At 45.6% G+C, this 20,080-nt stretch overlaps 1 protein-coding gene across 1 annotated transcript; it reads right to left on the bottom strand.

Annotated features, from left to right (window-relative positions):
• Positions 1-5,497: 5,497 nt before the first annotated feature.
• Positions 5,498-14,178, bottom strand: cdk13 (cyclin dependent kinase 13). Its single transcript, XM_015954793.3, has 14 exons — positions 12,819-14,178; positions 11,606-12,166; positions 11,380-11,532; positions 11,167-11,306; positions 10,884-11,054; positions 10,617-10,806; positions 10,478-10,534; positions 10,296-10,397; positions 10,144-10,221; positions 9,374-9,490; positions 9,164-9,295; positions 8,885-9,081; positions 8,303-8,782; positions 5,498-6,413 (listed from the first exon to the last, which is right to left on the bottom strand). Exons 1-14 carry the CDS (start codon positions 13,961-13,963, stop codon positions 5,713-5,715), a joined length of 4,224 nt encoding a protein of 1,407 aa, XP_015810279.3. The 5' UTR covers positions 13,964-14,178; the 3' UTR covers positions 5,498-5,712.
• Positions 14,179-20,080: the final 5,902 nt, after the last annotated feature.

Genomic DNA, 20,080 nt, shown 5'->3' on the forward strand with positions numbered 1-20,080 from the left:
TAAAAGCCTTTCTTCCAAAGAAAGATGTTTGTGCTGTCGCCAGACGCCATTTTTGACTACAGCTAAAAAACGACAGCGTTGCGGACGTCAAACACCACAACACTGAGTTTCTGATAAACAACAGAGACAGCGGCAGAGTTGCTGCGGCTCTTTTTTCTGCTCTAAATGACTTGAACGTGTTTTTAAAACCATAACAAGTAGAAGCGCTAAAAGCCTTTCTTCTAAGAAAAAAAGATGTTTGCGCAGCTGCCAGACGCCATTTTTGACTATTACTAAAAAACTACAGTCAGCATTTCCGCCTTTTTCCTGATTGGATATTTTGAGCTGGCTAGTCCCGCCCCTCATGTGCCTGTCTGCCTGTAAGTAACCAGACTCATTATCTGTGGATGTCGTCAGAGGACGAGTCTGGCAGGCCAGGCTATCTCTACATGCTGTTGGACAATGAACTACGTGAAGCACTCACCGCTACGGATGAATCAACGGGACAGTCCGCCATATCCTGTCAGAGAAGACACAAATACATCCTTTTTCTAAACAAAGAACTTTAGTACCTATCTGCTCTTGATTTAACCCTCCCACTGTCTTTATGGGTGACCCTGCGAGGAAAGTTGACCACTGAGCAGGGTTGATGGTTTATCCCTTGAGGTCCACGTGGCAGGGGTGAGGTGGTGCTTACTCCTAACCCCTGCCACGTGGACCCAAGGGATAAACCATCAACCCTGCTCAGTGGTCAACTTTCCTCACGGGGTCACACCCATTAGGACAGTGGGAGGGTTAAAGAGCAAGTAACGCCTAAATTAACTTTTTTTTTTTTGCTGATCACCTGTATAGATGAGTGTCGAATGGTGCTCTACACATGTGTAATCATTAGTGTGGCCGTTCAGTGCAACTTACTTTAAATTTAATATTTCAGCCAAAAACCATAATTGTATCTCCATCTTCAGGTTAAAACTCTGCTCCACATGTATGTAGAACCAGCTGTGGCTGATGGCTGAGCTGAAAAACGTGACGTCGTCAGCAAATGACTATGTGGCTGCTTTGCACTGGTCTCCAGGTGAGTCAGCTGCACCTCCACCTGGCTCAGCCGCTCACCTGCCGATATGACACTTTGGCGCTCTGAGCCGCTCGCCTCCTTGAAAAAATGCCCTCCTCCTCTTCTCATCTGATGATCGCGGTTAACAGGAACTCCTCCAGAATGCTGCAGAATCTGTGTCTGCTTTTCTCCTGAGCGGTAAATCTAGTGTGAGTGCGTGCACGCACGAGTGTTGAGGCGGGTGCAGTCTACCTCTATCTCAGTGCCGCTCTCTCGGTCCGCCAGGTGACACCTCTTTCAGAAGCGTTTTCTAACAGGAAGTGTGGATGAAATACGTCTCTAACTATGCCTTGACTCTCACTTTAAAGAAAAGCTCGTGCCAAAGCTGTTTCAAACGAGCCGTCAAAATATGAATCCACTCTGTTGCATCATCCCACCCACCAAACCGACTGAACGCTGTGATTGGCGTAACACAACACTGCTTAAGCCATAGGCCTGCTGAGGCCCTTATGGTGTGGCTGGACTGGCATGCAGAGAGAAATCATTCTGTCTAGGATTCTGGGCTAGAGTACAGCTAGGCTAAACTCTCCCAGAGTCACCACAGTGTATGCTTTGTTGTGCCACCCCCCAATTTTTCTCTGGCCCAATGAAATTTTCTAGGGCCACCACTGCCTAATTGATGAGAACTATTTGGCATCACAAATAGGTGAAATAAAGAGCTAACACTGTAAGTGCATACACACTAGGCTCTGGCTTCGGTATAACGTTAGTTCTGGTGAATGGAATTCGTGCGCAGGTCTGAAAGGCTGCTGCTGGGCCAGGTTCCATTTTATGTAACACGAGGTCTGACCTTACATGTCAAACGTAAGGCAATAAGGTCCAGCTGAGCAGGACATCTATGGGTCACGTCTGCTGTAAATAATTGGAGAGTACTTTGTCTTCCTGTCTGGAGCTAATGAAGATGTCACTGAGAAGTTAGAGCCTCGTCTCCTGGTGGGGACGACGGAACTGCGTTAATGAACCTGTTTGTACAGTACCAATTACTCATTCTAGGTCATTAGGGGCAAATCTTCCTTTTGGAGAAAGGTCTATAAAGATCACAACCTTTTGTTAATGTGGTGGTCTGAATAACCGGTGGTTATCTCTGACACCATGTAGCGACGGGACCGTAAAGGTCAGAGGTGTCACCTTGGTGCTGACCGCACGGATCTGGAGCTCCAGGAAGGAAACTGGCCTTTTTGACCTGGCCAACGTGAGCTGAGAAAACAAGAAGTAAACCCAAGATCTGCATCTTATTTATGCAAATTATGAACAAATGATGTTAGGTCACAGGAAAAAGTGATGAATATCAGGTCCAGCATTGGTTGGACCACGTCCTGTTCTATAAGTTTCACATTGATAAAAAATATTGAAGGTCCTAGTCAGACTGACGGGGTTTCATTTTTAATCAGACAGAGTCAGAGTTCAAACTTCAACCACAAGACGTTACTGAAACGAAATAAAAAGAAAAGAAAAATAATTCTGACTTTTTCTTTTCAGTGGCCCTAATCCTCTTCCATACATCCATCCAGGACGCTCCTGTCAACAGGTCAGTTTAAATTCATGGAATGCTCTAATCTTCTCTAAATCACAGAGCAGATTTGGATTTGTAATATCAGTCGTGTAGCACCACCTGGTGTCTCCACTTCGAAACAGCAGCAGATGGCCTGTGTGTGTGTGTGTGTGTGTGTGTGTGTGTGTGTGTGTGTGTGTGTGTGTGTGTGTGTGTGTGTGTGTGTGTGTGTGTGTGTGTGTGTGTGTGTGTGTGTGTGTGTGTGTGTACACACACACACACTGCATGGCCATAACAAGCTAAGCAAACAGGAGCCTCCTATTGGATAATTGCTGCATGGGTGATTATCTTTCAGATGACAACAGCTTATTTAACCCCAACTGGTGCAATGAGTGTCTTCTCATTTCTGAAACAGCGTCTGGAAAGACTCCTCTGGTGTTCGCCTGTTTGAGAAGGGTCAGATCATTGGCATCAAGCAGAGAAAACATCTAAGGAGATTGCAGAAACGACTAAAGCTGGGTTAAGAACTGTCCAGCGCATTAATAAAAACTGGAAGGATAGCCATCCAGGGGCGTCCCCAGACATTTTTGATAATGGTGGCCAGTTAATTGGTCCTTGTGGTAACTCTGGGAGTTTAGCCTGTGGTGACGCATTTCTCCTTAATTCTGTTATTAATTCAAAATATATATATATGTGTGTGTGTGTGTGTGTGTGTGTGTGTGTCAACATTTGAGAAAAATATATTTCAGTTAATTGAAATGTTATTTTAGAATTTTATTGTTTAGTTTCACCTGTTGCTGTCTTCACAAAAAACTACGGACTGTTAACGGCGAGCACCAGAAACATCCTTTTTTTTAACAGTTCTGGTTATTACTTTACTCATTTATTGTGTTTTCCCAAAAAACTAGTTTTCTTGTCCGGGGATTGGACCGCCAAGGCTCCCGCCTTGGTCTGCCACCCGATTCGCATTGCACCGGACCCTTCATGTTCCTCCTGCGGGTGGTGGGTCCACAGTTGGACGAGCCCATGTATCCGGTTCGGGCTGGGCCCGGCCGGGCCCCATGGGCGAAAGCCCGGCCACAAGGCACTCGCTCACGGGCCCCAACCCCAGGCCTGGCTCCAGGGTGGGACCCCGGTAACCCTCCGGGCCGGGTACTCCGACTCTTCGTTTTAACCGCCATGAAAGATCCTTCGAACCGTTCTTTGTCTCCTCCGGATCGAAAGGAGCCAGTTGAGGTGGTTTGGGCATCTGGTCAGGATGCCTCCTGGACGCCTCCCCGGGGAGGTGTTTCGGGCATGTCCTGCCGGCAGAAGGCCCCCGGGTCGACCCAGGACACGTTGGAGAGGTTACATCTCCAATCTGGTCCGGGAACGCCTTGGGGTCCTGCCGGAGGAGCTGGTGGACAAGGCCGGGGAGAGGACGGCCTGGAGCTCCCTAGTTGGGATGCTGCCCCCGCGACCCGGACCCGGATAAGCGGAGGAAGACGAAGACGAAGACGAATTTATTGTGTTTTACATTTATTTATATTTTTTAATTAATGTCTTGAATAAAAAAGATGAATTTATTGTTTGAGTGGACATTAATATGATTTATTGACACTTTTCTAGTCTTTGAGGAAGAAATATTGCCCAATAGTGTAAGAGTGGGTTCAGGGAGCATGAAACCACCACATAGTCCAGATCCTAACCCCACCGAGAATCTTTGGAATGTGCTGGAGAAGGCTTTGTGCAGCAGACTCCATCATTAATGCAAGATCCTGGTGAAACATTAATGTAACACTGGATGTAAACAAATCTGGTGACGTTTCAAAAGCTAATCAAAGCTTTTGGCTAAGCAGTGTATTAAATATGCAGATAAATATGTTCGTTTGTAGAAGCACTGCGTTTACCAGTTGTGGTTTTAGTGCATCTCCTCCATCTTGGTTGTCTCTTGTAACACTTCACTGTTGTTGTGCATCTGTAAAACTAATGTTTTTAGTCTCTGAGGGCACAGCTAAGTTACAGCGATCCATCATCCACGCCGTATTAATCCTAGCCGCCCATGTTCTGAATCCGATTTGCTGAACAGATCTCCTATTGAGATAATGGCTTTTTCATCAGCAGCAGCGTGGTGTGACCGACGCAGACACAGAGATGATGATGTGTGGATCCAGACTCTAATGATGTAAGATTTGGTTAAATGTCTGAATTTTATTAAATGCATCCGGTTTCATGTTGGGAGTTTGGATCTTTGAAAATCACTAAATATCTGAAATTGTTGACTTTACCTTAAAACCCCTCAAGATGAAATCGAAGTATCACATTAAATGTATTTGAATGCATGACTCAGCAAATAAAAGGTCTAAACATTGAGATGAGTCTTCCACACAATGTTTACAGCAGCTACCAAGTCCTGTTCAGTGGCGCCTAACATGATGGCGCCACCCAGTGGTTTAACGCATCAAGACGAAAACAACAGAAATGACACAGTTGGGATTTATTTAATAAACTTTAGCCAAAAGGAGGGGGACAGGGGGACAGTTCATTTTAGTACAAGAACAGTTGTTTCCTTTTATCTGATTATGATTGTTTTGCTCTTTATTTTACAGCCGAAGATTCGTGTGGAACTCAAAGTAAAAACAGCCTTTTTCCCATTAAGATCTGTTTGAACAAGCGCTACCGGTCTTTGTCCTCCGCTCCAGACGTGGACGTCCCACGCGCCGGCTCAAGACGTGGACATCCTACCCAACAGCCTCACCCAACCAGTCATACAACAACAATCTCTGTCACAAATGAAAGGACTCGGCATCATCCGTCAGATGGTTTCATAGCCAAAAACAGCTTCTGCCTACTTCGGACAGTACGGCAAAACATACTACTCTGCCTCAGAACGTTAGGAAAAGGCTACGGTAGAATAAAATGTACCCCGCCTGACGAACGTCCAAAAAAGGTCAAAGTTTAATTTAAAAGACTGAAAAGTAGATTACAAAAAAATACAAAACATTGTACGAGGAACAAAAGCTCCTCTGGTGTTATTCAGCGGTCCTTCTGCAACATACTCCAGATTAAGAAAAAATACAGATTTAAGTTATTAAAATGAATGTGCATCTCCAGAGCCGGCTGCTCTGTTCCGGTCCCACCGAGTCTCTCAGAAGGGCAGCCCTCGCCCTCTGATCGCTGCTGTTGAGTTTACATGTGGAACAAAGCCCAGAGGAAGGGGCGGGGCCCCGACTTGTGATGGAGAGCCCCACGGCTGTCCTGGCGCTGGGATGGGTGGAGGTATGCCGTCCTGCCGAGCCATGGTGTGGTTGTAGAGGTGGATCGCACTCGGGTTGGGTGGTGCGTCCCTAGAGATGGAGCTGTGACTGTACTCGAATCGGTGGTCCTTGTCCCCGCTGAACACCATGCTACTGGGACCAGTATTGGCTGGTGCTGGAGGGAAAGGGTCTGGGTGAGGCGGGGGAGGGGGCAGAACCCCAGAAGCTTGGGATGAGGGGGCAGGTTGTCCAGGCCCACTGAACACCTCTCTCAAGGTGTGAGGGGGCAGGCCTCCACCCAGCATGTGACCCATGTAGCTGTCCGCGAACACAGCAGGAGCAAAGGGAGGAGGAGGCGGGTGGGCGTACTCCGCCCCGTACCCAGAACCCTCCGTAGAAGGGAGGGGGGGATAGTCTGGCTCCGGGGGACGGCCTCCATCACCTCCATGTGCTGAGGCAATGGGAGGAGCATGGCCCATTTGAGGCTCAGGCGGGGGCTGCCGGTAGTCCAGGTCGGCATGGGGGGGTGGTTCTGGAGGCTCAGGTGGTCTCTGGTCTGGAGGTAGGATGGGAACTCCGCCTACTTCAGACACTAAAACAAATAAAACAAAACAAAAAACTTTCAGATTTCAGAAGTTGGAAATTGTCTCCCGACTCATTTTTAGTTTTTGGACAATTTTTAACATCTGAGACAAATAATTAGTATACATTTTACAGGACTTCGTTGGTGCCACTTGGAGAAACTGTCGATGTTTTTAAAGTCAGAGTTTTTTAAATACATGTCCATCTCAAAACATTTGCATGTTGTGATAAAGTTCATTATTTTCTGTAATGTACTGATAAACAGTAGACTTTCATATATATTAGATTCATTACACACAGCTGAAGTAGTTAAAGCCTTTTATTGTTTCTAATATTGATGATTTTGGCATACAGCTCATGAAAACCCAAAATTCGTATCTCTAAAAATTAGCATATCAGAAAAGGTTCTCTAAACGAGCTTTTAACCTAATCATCTGAATCAACTAATTCACTCTAAAGACCTGCTAAAGATTCCTGAGGCTTTTAAAAACTCCCAGCCTGGTTCATTACTCAAAACCGCAATCATGGGTAAGACTGCCGACCTGACTGCTGTCCAGAAGGCCATCATTGACACCCTCAAGCAAGAGGGTAAGACACAGAAAGAAACTTCTGAACGAATAGGCTGTTCCCAGGGTGCTGTATCAAGGCACCTCAGTGGGAAGTCTGTGGGAAGGAACAAGTGTGGCAGAAAACGCTGCACAACGAGAAGAGGTGACCGGACCCTGACGAAGATTGTGGAGAAGGACCGATTCCAGACCTTGGGGGACCTGCGGAAGCAGTGGACCGAGTCAGGAGTAAAAACATCCAGAGCCACCGTGTACAGGTGTGTGCAGCAAATGGGCTACAGGTGCCGCATTCCCCAGGTCAAGCCACTTTTGAACCAGAAACAGCGGCAGAAGCGCCTGACCTGGGCTACAGAGAAGCAGCACTGGACTGTTGCTCAGTGGTCCAAAGTACTTTTTCCAGATGAAAGCAAATTTTGCTTGTCATTTGGAAATCAAGGTGCCAGAGTCTGGAGGAAGACTGGGCAGAGGGAAATGCTAAAATGTCTGAAGTTCAGTGTCAAGTACCCACAGTCAGTGATGATCTGGGGTGCCATGTCAGCTGCTGGTGTTGGTCCACTGTGTTTTATCAAGGGCAGGGTCAATGCAGCTAGCTATCAGGAGATTTTGGAGCACTTCATGCTTCCATCTGCTGAAAAGCTTTATGGAGATGAAGATTTCATTTTTCAGCACGACCAGGCACCTGCTCACAGTGCCAAAACCACTGGTAAATGGTTTACTGACCATGGTATTACTGTGCTCAACTGGCCTGCCAACTCTCCTGACCTGAACCCCGAAGAGAATCTGTGGGATATTGTGAAGAGAAAGTTGAGAGACGCAAGACCCAACACTCTGGATGAGCTTAAGGCCGCTATCGAAGCATCCTGGGCCTCCTTAACACCTCAGCAGTGCCACAGGCTGATTGCCTCCATGCCACGCCGCATTGAAGCAGTTATTTCTGCAAAAGGATTCCCGACCAAGTATTGAGTGCATAACTGAACATAATCATTAGAAGGTTGACTTTTTTTGTATTAAAAACACTTTTCTTTTATTGGTCAGATGAAATATGCTAATTTTTTGAGATAGGAATTTTGGGTTTTCATGAGCTGAATGCCAAAATCATCAATATTAGAAACAATAAAAGGCTTGAACTACTTCAGTTGTGTGTAATGAATCTAATATATATGAAAATCTAATGTTTATCAGTACATTACAGACAATGATGAACTTTATCACAATATGCAAATTTTTTGAGAAGGACCTGTATATGAAACAGGAAAAAAGCCTGAAAATTCTGTATTATCTGTTTATTTACATCTCCCAGACTGCAGAAACCCAGCATGTGAAACAAACTCACCTGGAGAAACAGGACTTGGTTCTGGGGGCTGTTTGACCTCTGGAGGTAGAAGTGCTGCGGTTGTTGCTGGAACGGCGCCCTCTATTCCCTCAACGCCATCGCTGACTTCCTGCCTCTGAGGCTGTTGAGCCTGCAGCAGCTGAGCTAGCAGCATGGTCATGGCCGTCTGCGTGGCGGTGGCGGCGGCTTCGCCCTCTGGAACGCTAGACGGGGCAGACATGGGGGGCGACGGAGGCTTGGGCATGGGGGGGGTGCGGGGTACTCCTGCTGGAGCGGGCAGCTGGGGAGGCTGAGGGGGGGGCTCAGACGGATCAGAGGGAGCCACGGCTTTAGTGAGCTGCTGTAACGTCTCCTGGTTGACCTTTGTGCTCATAGACTGGACCAACTGGGCGGTGCTGATGGAACATTTGGGCTGACCAAAGAGGTTCAGGATGACCGCCAGCTGCTCCTGGGTGAACTGGGAGTTTGGACCCTTTGGATCTGTAATAAAAATAACATAATTTTTTTAATGTTAACAAAGCTGAATTAAAGACTCACTCCTAATTCTGCAGAAGCTAAAGATAAAAGCGTGGTGAAGCTCACCGAGCAGCACTGATGCAGCTGCATTCTGGGCTTTGACGCCTCCAGCAGCAGGGAAACCCTGCGGAGTGTTGCTGCGGCTGTCGTCGAGGCCGAGCTCCTTGCGAGGCGCCTTGGGAGCCACCAGCTCCTCTGGCAGCTGCTTCTGTCGCCGCCGTTTCTTACTCCACAGCTCATGACAGTCCTGCCACAGCGGTAAACTGCAGAAAGGGACGCAGTTCAGGTGTCAAGGGTCTGATAACGCTGTGGGGTCAGCGTGTGGACAACAACAACAAAACGTACTCAGGTGGAGGCATCTTGTCTGGATCGACGTCCTTCAGGAACTCGCTGCTCAGAGCTTGTTCAGCAGTGCAGCGCTTGCTGGGGTCCAGGTTCAGCATGTGGTCAAACAGATCCAGAGCTGTAGGCGGGATGCTGGACAGCAACAGAACCATCACACAGGGGAAGCCCGACTCTCAGGAAGGCAGAATCAAAGAATAAAGCAGAACTCACAAAGAAAACTCCTCCCTGAGGCGCCTCCGGTACTGCTTCTTTGGTTTCATGGTGTTGAAGAAGGGAAGCTTGATGACATCTGGCCAAACAGCTGGACAGGGGCTGCCACATATCCGACTGGAACACACACACACGAACATGTTGAAGTGTTTATTTTTAAACCTAATTATATCACCTCCTGAATGGCCTAAAATCAGAGAAAGAGTGAATGTCCTTCAGGATTGATATGCTATTGGGCAGTATGAGCACACTCCCGTAAAGCATCAGCTGTGTGAAGGTTTATGAAACGTTTGCTGTGAGCTTTAGAAAATCAAAGCTGTTCTGGGTTAGTCCTGGACTAGCCGTCAGCTCATCAGTCAGGGAGGTCTGATATGATGTTGTAAAGGAACAGAATTCAAAATGGCAGACATGTCCTTTCATAAACAAACACTGAAGTTTGATGTAATGAGTTTTTTGCATGCTGTCTTTGTGATAGATGATGTGTGACACGCTGCAACAAAGATAATGTGAAAAAGATGGATTCCCCTTCTTTCTCTGAAAACTGACCCTTAAAGACCGACCGAATCTGCCAGGACAAAAATAAAAACACTTCAAATCTACACAATTCACGTGACGCCATTTTTGGTCTCAAAAACGTCAATATGTGCCAAAAAGTGACTAATTTGCAGGTGTGGTGTTGACAAATCTCTGTAGCTGTGCCATCTGCTTGTCAGCATCCCCCATAACTAGCCGGTGTGAGACCCAGCTGTGAGAGTCCAGCGGACACCGACCTAATGAGCTCCAGCTGTGCGAGCTCCTGGTTTGCCTGGAAGATGGGTTTCTTAGTGAACAGCTCCCCGAGGATACAGCTGTAGAGAACAAATGAAAGTATTAATCATGATTATGGAAACTACAACGATGAGGTTGAGTGGCGTGCTCTTACCCGCAGCTCCACACGTCAATAGCAGGAGTGTACCTCTCTTCTCCCAGGAGCAGCTCCGGGGGCCGGTACCATAGTGTGATGACTTTATTGGTATATGGCCGACTGGAAGGGAAGACGTGGTTGTTGGTGACAAAATCATGATCAATGGCAGACTGAAGAACCGCCGATGTTAGCGCACTCACCTCTCCTCGGAGTTGTAAAGTCGAGCCAGACCAAAGTCTGCCAGCTTTATTTGACCTCTGGTGGAAAGAGAACACCGATCAAAGTTAAGAAGAGAGACAAGGCACGTGTGTTTACATTCTGGTCCAAAGAAAGTCTCACTTGTTATTGAGGAGAATGTTGGAGCATTTGATGTCTCTGTGCAGAAAGTTCTTCTTGTGGCAGTAGTCCAGGCCCTCCAGCAGCTGTCGCATGAAGGACTTGATGTGGTTCTCGTTGAAGTGGACCAGGCCCGACTCGAGCAGACCCATCAGGTCGTGGTCCATGTACTCAAACACCAGATAAAACGCCCCTAGGGTGAGAGGGACAAGCCTGAGTCAGCACAGATGTGCGTTTCCTGATCAACAGAACTAAATTAACAAACACCACCTTTATCGTTCCTGAAGTCCAGGGCGTCCTCCTTGTCGGTGACGATCTCCTTCATGTTTATAATACTCTTGTGATTGAGCTGCCGCAAAATCTTTATCTCTCTGATGGCTGTGATCGGGAAGCCCTCTTTCTCGTTGTCCAGTCGAACTTTCTTCAAAGCCACCATTTCACCTAATTAATAAATAGAAGAGGGTCGAGTGTTAGCTGGCCTTTAAAACAGCCGAGTCAGTGACTTGCATAAACATGTCGCCGTGGAAAACAGCAGAGATGACGAGTGACGTACCCGTGTCTTTGTCTTTAGCTTTGTACACCTGACCGTAGGTGCCTTCCCCCGTGATTCCAATGATCTCAAACTTGTCCACACACCGCTTCCCCCAGTAGATCTCAGTTTCTTTGATCTCACCAAATCTTGGGCCACAGATTCTAGAAATGAAAAGCAAACATTTTAATGAGGCCAAGAGAAGAAAAGGGGCTGTAGAGAATTATTAAAACCTACTTGGGTCTTCGACGAGGCGTCTGGGACTTTTTGTCTTCAGGAGGACTGTGAGGGGACGACGTGCCGCTAGGAAGCTCGGGGGGCAGCGGCAGGTCCGCCAGGAGCTGACGAGCCTTCCTCTCTATCTTCTTTTTTCCTGAGATGTCCTTTAAGCTGTTTGAGGGCGCATGAGAACGATGACTGATAAAGAACCACAAAAACACACGTGTGATCGGGATATTCATACCTGTCTCCCTTCTCCGAGTGTTCAGCAGCTGCTGGGGGCAACGGCAGCGACAGCAGAGTAGAAATAACCGGAGCGGTGGTTCGATCCTTGTCCTTGCTCTGCACAGATGCTGCTGCTTTCCTCTTGTCCCTGTGTACGGAGTCATCCCTCCCTTTCCCATCTCTGTCCCTACTGTTCTGGTGCTCCGTGGTCCTCTTGGACACCTTGTTAGCAGGGGACTGAGGCTGGCACAAGGGGGGAGTTCTGGGGCCCTTCTCTTGTTGAGGTGGTGAGGGGGGACGTCCCTTCCTGGATGTGTGGTTTAGTTTAGGGCTGGGCTGAGGAACCGATGAGGAACCCTCGGTTGGAGTCAACGTGTTGCTCGCATTCTTGGCTTTGGCCGCTGCCTCGGCAGCTTTAACCTTCTTCTGCTTGCTGAGCTCAGCGGCGAGGCTGGATTTGAACGTGAGCGTGCTCGGCGAAAGACTGGAGGGGCGGCTGCGGGAACGGGAGTGGCGATGGCGGCTGTGAGAGCGTGAAGGCCTTGAGGTTGTATATGGACTTCTGCTACGTGACCTTCGCCTGGACAGGAAGCAACACAAACTCAGTTATGATAAAAACACACGAAGAGGCGCTTGGGTTCGTCCGCTAACTTTAGGGCCCGTGACGGACTAGGAGGGATATAATAGACTCACAGAGCTGATAAGACTATTCTGATTAATCTTTTCCTTTCAAACTGATCACAAAAAAATGTAATGTGTGGTTTTTTTTTGCTGAACAAAATTATTGTGCAATCCAATTTTGCAAAAAAATATTTTTTAAAAATCTGTATTTAGGCTTCCACTCAGAAGTAATGCTGACTGGGGGGAATTTTAAAAATAAACAAGCCACTGCAGCAGTGTGATGTTTGTCACTCAGCTGCTGCTGCTCTGTTCTAACACCACGGGCCTTGTACAAAAGCAAAAATGTAATAATTACAAAAACAAAAAGGCAAATAACCCAACATTATCACGTAACACAAGAACAAATATTAAAGAATAAATAGCTCCAGCAGCAGGCTGGAGGTAGATGGGTGTCAAACCCCACAAGTTTTTTTAGAAGCCGATTAGTTTTTGTCTTTTATTTAACTAGGCAGCTGGTGAGTGAAGTGTTGGAACTGAGTAAAACGGCACCAAACCCAGACAGATGTTCAGCGCGTCCCGAGTTATCTCAACAGAAACCCGTCTGATCTTACCTGACATCGGGACTTGGGCTCAGCGACTTCCGATAAGGACTGCGAGATCTCCTGCGGCTTTTATAAGGACTTGAGACGAACTCTCCTTGTTCATACGGACTGTGTCGACCATAACTTGGTGACCTTCGCCAGTTGGCTGGGCTTGTTGGGGACCTCTTCCTCTTGTTGCTGGAGTACGAGCTGGGTGACTTGGAAGCACCATACGCTCCATACACATCTATGTCCCGGCTGTAGTACGTGGAACTGGGAGAAGCTCTTTTACTCCCATAAGTTGGACTTCTTCTAGATATCTGGTTATACCCACCAGGAGACTGGTAGCTGCATGAATAGGATGTCCCATAGGGACTTTCAGTTTTAGGAGCAGGACTTCTCCTGTAGGACCTCGGATCCTCTCGTTCTTCTCTGTAAGACTGTAAAGCATCTCTGTAGGCAGATGGGGGCTCTTTGTCAGATCTTGTTTTACTTTTGTGTCTTTTTGAGTCCTTTTTATCTCCAGATTGGGAGGCCTGGGCTGCAGAAGTCCTCTTACTGTTTTTGTCACTGCTCTTTCCAGTGTCTCTGTGGTTTTTAGAGGTGCTCAGGTTACCCCCGCTCCTGACTTTGGAAGGCTCTTTCTCACGACTTTGACGCTCCTTTTTCTTCCCTACCACCTTTTCTTGTTTCCTCTTAGCACATGGTACTCTTGTTATGGCGTCTTTACGGAGGCAAACTGCCTCTCGGCCTCCCAGGCGACCTCTGTCAGGGGATGATGGTCCATTATACTCCCCAAAGTCAGCATCGCTAAGCTGATCCACTGACAGGCTGTCCGCATGAGGGTAGGATTTAGGAGAGGGGCTTCCAGAGAAACGCTCCGACTGGGAGCTCACGTCGTCATACTCTACTAGTGTCCGAAGTTCAAGCTCCTTTTCAAAAGCGTTACTTCGATCATTCTCGATGTCTCCTGTTGTGCCAGCTGGCCACAAGTTTCTATTCCTGGCTTGCCTGCGTTTCTTCCTCCGAGACGCCGACAAGCGCCTCTTTTCCCGGTGCCTGTCTCGCTGAGCGGCACCGCTCCCCGGTTTACTCCGTCTGTCCTGCCTGTTAGCATTCCGCTGCCCAGAGGGGCTTCGTCTCCGACCCTCTCGAAGCACCTCCGAGTTAGGCATTTATTCTTGAAATAGAAAATCAATGACGAAGTTCTGACTAGTTGTACGTTGAGAATTACGTAAACTATGTCCCTTGTTGTGTCGTTGAACAGAACATTGGGCTAGGTGGCTAAGTTAGCCAACTTCTCAGCACAATCAGTTCGTTAGCAAGATATTAGCTATACATTTCCATGACAAAGCGAGCACAAATGAGCTCCCACACAAAGTAGTGACACTTGGCGACAAAAGACTCCACCACACTCCGTTACAAATGAGGTGCTATGTTATAGAGGCAGTCCATACTAAACCATTGCATTCCAGGACGGATTTGTTAGCCACAGCTAATCAGTGAAGCTAGCTAACGGTTACGGAGTCTGATTCCATTTCATGAGGCCCGGATCAGCACCGAATCTTTTAAAACACCATTCTACCCAAATATAACAGCTCACGAGAGGCTTTTAATCCATTTATCAGGCAGTATTAAAATGTCCAAAAACGAACAAAAGCTCTTGTCCACGTAAACTTCTCGCCATCCATTAAAATCCAATGTGCAACAAGGAAGTGAATAGCACGCAACTTTGCCGCTAGCTACCCGCTAGCAACTTAGCCAGCTAGCTTTCCTTTCTCCTTGCGTAGAGTTCCAGGCAAGTCAGTCACGAAAAACTTCCCATTCAAAGACGCCTCTCTGGTCTTGCATCCCGCCGGACTTCCGTTCCGTGTGTTGACAACATTCCCCTTAACGTAGCTGTCGTCTTGCCGCAAACTGACTACAAGATATCTTGGATTTATTTCAAAATAGTATAACTTTGTTCGTAATGTTGCTAACAGTACAGCTTTCAAGGCCCGTGCAGCTTTCAAACTACAGGCCTCGTGCGTCGACGTAAACCAATAGGAGCAGCCTGCGTCATTCCGATCAGAGGATACGTCATGACGAAGGGAAACCCTCACCTTCAAAATAGAACACAAAGAACCCTTTTTTCTTAAAGCTTTAGGTATTTGGTCACTCTACAACAGGGCCGTCAAACTCGAATTCGAACTCGGCCGAAACGAAAAACTGGGACGAAGTTGCGGGCCAAACTCAACAATTATTAAAAAATGACGGCAAATGTGCCCATCTATATGTATTATTGAACCTTTTCATTTTGCATAAACACAGAATCTGCAATAACAATAACCAAGTTATACACGAGCAAGTAATTTTGAAATAAGAAACACATCAGTGATATTTGTTACTTATGTCTAATTTTTTAAAATCTTTTTATTCCTTAAAATGTGTTTATACTGTATCTTTGCATTTTTAATCCTTGAGTGTTTTACATAAAATACTTCTGTTTGTTTGTTGTCATTCACTCTTTATTCTTACTTTTTACGCTCCGTTTTTGCTCTTTTAATGAATGTTGTTGCTGCTGTGACAACAAGGATAATAAAGAGACTTTACCGTTTTGTACTTATTTTTTTAATTATGATCGGTCACATGCAGGCTGAACATGAACATCTATACCCTTATTTCCAGCATTAGCCGCTGATAGAACATTGCTGGGTAAACGCTTGGATTAGAAAAGTCAGTTAATTCTGCCTCACGTTGAAAATTTGCATTCATGGACTCCTATCCATCAGCATTAGCATCTCCATCACATCACAACTCTTTCAGGCTTGAGTTATTTGTGGCGATAAAACATTAACATTGCAGAGCAAACCGAGTCCATGGTAGAGTTGTGTTGGTGTTAAACAATCAGAGGTGAGATATCTGAATATCAGAAAATAAGGCTTCAAAACCAGCTGTCTTCTGCTCACCTCTTCTGTCAACCTTCTAGTTCCTGAACAGGAGAACAAGAGAGCTGATTTTCCCACAGAGATCAATTCACAAGGCTTTCGTTTATGCAAGGGACCACAGCAAATGTGTTGAAACAGGAAACAGTAGAGAACAGCATGGCTTGTGGAAGCTAACCATTAGCAACTTTACCACACAGCAGAAGCTCCTTATGCAGATTTATAAAAAATCTATCAAAGACTTTTTTCAAAAAGAAAAATTAAAATATCACATGGTCCTAAGTATTCAGACCCTTTGCTCATTATAGAAGCACCCTTTTGAGCTAATATGGCGATGATTCTTCTTGGTAAAGATGAAACAAGTTTCTTACACCTGGATCCGGAGATCCTCTGCCATTCCTCCTTGCAGATCTTCTCCAGGTCTGTCAGGTTGGTGAATGTTAGTGCACAGCCATTTTTAGGTCTCTCCAGTGATCTTCAATTGGGTTTAAGTCAAGGCTCTGGCTGGACCATTCAAGAACATTCACAGAGTTGCCTTGTAGCCACTCCTTTGTTAATGTAGCTGTGTGCTTAGGGTCACTGTCATGTTGGAAGGTCAACCTTCAGCCCAGTCTGAGGTCCTGAGCACTCTGGAGAAGGTTCTTGTCCAGGATATCTCTGTAATTGTCCAAAATTCATTGTTCCCTTGAGTGCAACCATTCCTCCTGTCCCTACAGCTGAAAAACACCCACACAACATGATGCTGCCACCGCCATGCTTCACTGTGATGAGCAGTGCCTGGTTTTCTCCACATATACCGCATAGAATTAAGGCCAAAAAGTTCTATCTTGGTTTCACCAGACCAGGGAATCTTATTTCTCTCCATCGGGTCTTACAGGTGTCTTTTAGCAAACTCTATGTGGGCTTTCGTGTCACTTGCACTGAGGAGAGGCTTCAGACGGGCCACTCTGCCATAAAGCCCTGACTGGCGGAGGGCTGCAGTGATGGTTGACTTTCTACAACTTTCTCCCATCTCCTGACTGCATCTCTGGAGCTTAGCCACAGTGATCTTTGGGTTCTTCTTTATCTCTCTCACCAAGGCTCTTCTCCCCCGGTGGCACAGTTTGGCTGGACGGCCTGCTCTAGGAAGGGTTCTGGTCGGCCCAAACATCTTCCATTTAAGGATTACGGCGGCCACTGTGCTCTTAGGAACCTTAAGTGCAGCAGAGATGTTTTTGTAACCTTGGCCAGATCTGTGCCTCTACACAATTCTGTCTCTGAGATCTTCAGGCGGCTCCTTTGACCTCATGATTCTCATCTGCTCTGACATGTGTAACATCCAGCAATGGTCAGTTTTCACCTACAGATTGACCCACATGCCACCGGTCATCTGCAGACATAGATTCCATTCTCTAAAGTGGATTTTACATCCTAGCTTCCAACAAGCCCAGAAGGATACTGCAGCCTTGTTGACATTTCAGGAGGAACAAGATGTCAGGCTGTGTTCCCAAACAAAGCCTTCTTTTGATAACACTGCAGGATTGCTCACTCTCTGAATAAAGGGACTATTTTCAGCCCATATGAGTTAATCAATCGTGAAATGAAATGAACAATAATGGTTGATGACTAATAATAATGTCTTGATTAATCTGTGCTTAAATTAATAAGGTTGATTAATCTGTGCTTAAATTACTGAAGTTTGAAATGAATGTTATTACATTGAAAGATTTATATATATATATATATATATATATATATATATATGATCAGTAATGTTTGATATGACAAGTGAATCATTATCTGAACTCAGACACAAGGTTCATTAGAGATAAATTAAAGTTAAGTTAAATGTCATGACACATAGATATTTTTTTAGCCACAAATCAGAGCATCCTGTATTTGAAAGAAGGCATGATGTTCTGAGGTTTGCTTGTTAACACCCCTTAACATGGCACGTCCCGGTTGGCCAAGAAATCATAATATGAGAATATAAAAGCAGAGCTCACTAGACGGTGAGTCAGTTCTAGAGAAAGCTACGGACAGGCCATCCGGAGCGAACCCTCTTTAACCCAGAGCATTTTTGACAAGCTGTCAAAAACCTGCTATACGCTGAAGCTGACACAGCAAACGGCTCTTGCAGAATAAAGCTGATACAGTTCAGACTCCGTAAGAGTCCTTCTAGATGCAAACCATTTCATCTATCAGTTGTGACTCGGAAACATCTCTGGACTGGAGAGTCGGTGCTGCGGGTAATCTACCAAACCTCAGTGCCCAGCGGTCATCCGACCTCCCTGACCTCCGGATCCGCGAAGAGGGTCTCCAAAGAAAGGGTGAGGTAGACACACAGATTGCGTCTGATGCCATTTTGATAAGAACCAACTTCATAGTTTAATGCAAACCAAATTCCTTTTCACACCCAGAACTCAGTTCTTCTAGATACAAGGTTCTGATAAACACACACCATTAAATCACCATACATCACATCCCATCCTCTTAGATTCATCCGCCACAGTAGCCTTGGTTAACTTGTCATGTTTTTTATTTGTTTAGAAAATAAATTTCTTATCTTTTATAAACCTGACTCTGTCTGAATTGAGACAAAGTGTGTTTGATCCCTGAAAAAAGCAAAGAATCCTAGAATCTTCTGATTAAACATCCAAAGATCGAGCAGGTTGATATTCTATATTTATATAGAGTATCACAGCTTATTGGTCACAAGTAAAGGTAGAATATTAAGCTTAAAAGGAACAACATTTACCCTCTACACATGCGTTGTGAGCTGTAAAGTCTTAGACAGGTGTGTGGCTTTCCTAATCAAGTCCAGTCAGTATAATCAAACACAGCTGGACTCCAATGACGGTGTAGGACCATCTCAAAGATGATCAGAAGAAATGGAAAGCACAAAGTTAGATATGAGTGTCACAGCAAATGGTCTGACCTTGTGATATTTCAGTTTTTCTTTTTTAATAACTCAGCAAAAATTCCTAATATGGGGTGCTGTGTGTATTAATGAGGAAGAAATTAATTTAATTGATTTTGGGGAATGACAGCAATGTTACAAAGTGCGAAAAATTGGCAGGGTCTGAATACTTTCTGTACCCACTGTATAGAAGAAATCATATTTGAAATGAAAAAAAAAAAAAAACTAGAAAGAAGAAATAAACTAACTCCACCAGGGTGCATTGTATCTGCCAGAGTGGAAGACATCATCAGTGAGTGCATGTCACTTAAAGAGGGGTGTGAAAGTTTGGGCAGCCTTGTTAACCCATTTGTGCCCAAACTTTGAGTTGTAATGCATATCATTTTATCAGTTGAGTCCCTCTGAATCATGTTATATATTTTTTTTTCAATTGTATACTTTTTTTAAAAGAAAATCACATTTTTATTGTTGCTAGTGGTCACACAGCTTGTCAGTAGGTGAAGTCACCTAATAATAGGAATAGAGAAGTAATAATATCTTCATAACCAGGGCCGACCCTAGGGCGATGTTTACCCTAGCACCCCCCTTCCCCCAACCCCACCCAGCACCCCCGGGGCAATGGCAATGCCCTCCTTATGTGAGGCATCATTTTGGCACCACCATGTTTTACTGTAGGTAGGATTTTTTCTTGGAATGCTGCGTTCTCTTTCCTCCGTGGATAACGCCGCTTGTTGTCCAAACAGCTCAATTTTGTTTAATCAGTCCACAGCACCTTATTCCAAAATGAAGCTGGCTTGTCCAAATGTGCTTTAGCATACCTCAAGCGGCTCGTTTGTGCTGGGCGGGAAAAAAAAGGCTTCCTCTGCATCACTCTCACATACAGCATCTCCTTGTGTAAAGTGCGTTGAATAGTTGAACAATGCACAGTGACGTGATCTGCAGCAAGATGATGCTGTAGGTCTTTGTTGCTGGTCTGTGGGTTGAGTCTGACTCTTCTCACCGTTCATCGATTCTGTTCATCTGCGATTTTTCTTGGTCTGCCACTTGGAGCCTTCACTTGAAATGTGCCTGTGGTCTTCTATTTCCTCAATATGTTCCTAACTGTGGCAGCAGACAGCTGAAATCTCTGAGACAGCTATCTGCATCCTTCCCCTAAACCATGATGAACAATCTTTGTTTTCAGCTCATGTGAGTTGTTTTTAGACCCCTAGGTTGCTGCTCTTCAGAGAATATTCAAAGAGGGAAACTTACAATTCACCCCCTTAAATACAATAGAGTATTTATACAACATACAATATTGTACATTGACCTAATAAAATGCTTTCAATAACTATACAATTGTTTTAATAACCTTATAATACAATAGATCAGTCATTTTTTAAGCTTGAATCAATCAGTGAAAAATAAAAGCCAGTAAAACTGTGAAGTGGTACAACATAAATGGATCCTGAGGTCAAGTCACGAGGTTG

The sequence above is a fragment of the Nothobranchius furzeri genome, chromosome 7 (genome assembly GCF_043380555.1).
Source record: "Nothobranchius furzeri strain GRZ-AD chromosome 7, NfurGRZ-RIMD1, whole genome shotgun sequence".
In the NCBI taxonomy this organism is placed as follows: domain Eukaryota; kingdom Metazoa; phylum Chordata; class Actinopteri; order Cyprinodontiformes; family Nothobranchiidae; genus Nothobranchius; species Nothobranchius furzeri.

Bases quoted from the DNA above. Each gene is read 5' to 3' on its own strand.
- cdk13 (XM_015954793.3), bottom strand. From the start codon at position 13,963: ATGCCTAACTCGGAGGTGCTTCGAGAGGGTCGGAGACGAAGCCCCTCT. The intron at 10,535-10,616 runs GTGAGACTTTCT...TCTTTCCACCAG, and splicing joins AACATTCTCCTCAATAACAA to AGGTCAAATAAAGCTGGCAG. The intron at 10,222-10,295 runs GTAAGAGCACGC...TGTTCTCTACAG, and splicing joins ATTGACGTGTGGAGCTGCGG to CTGTATCCTCGGGGAGCTGT.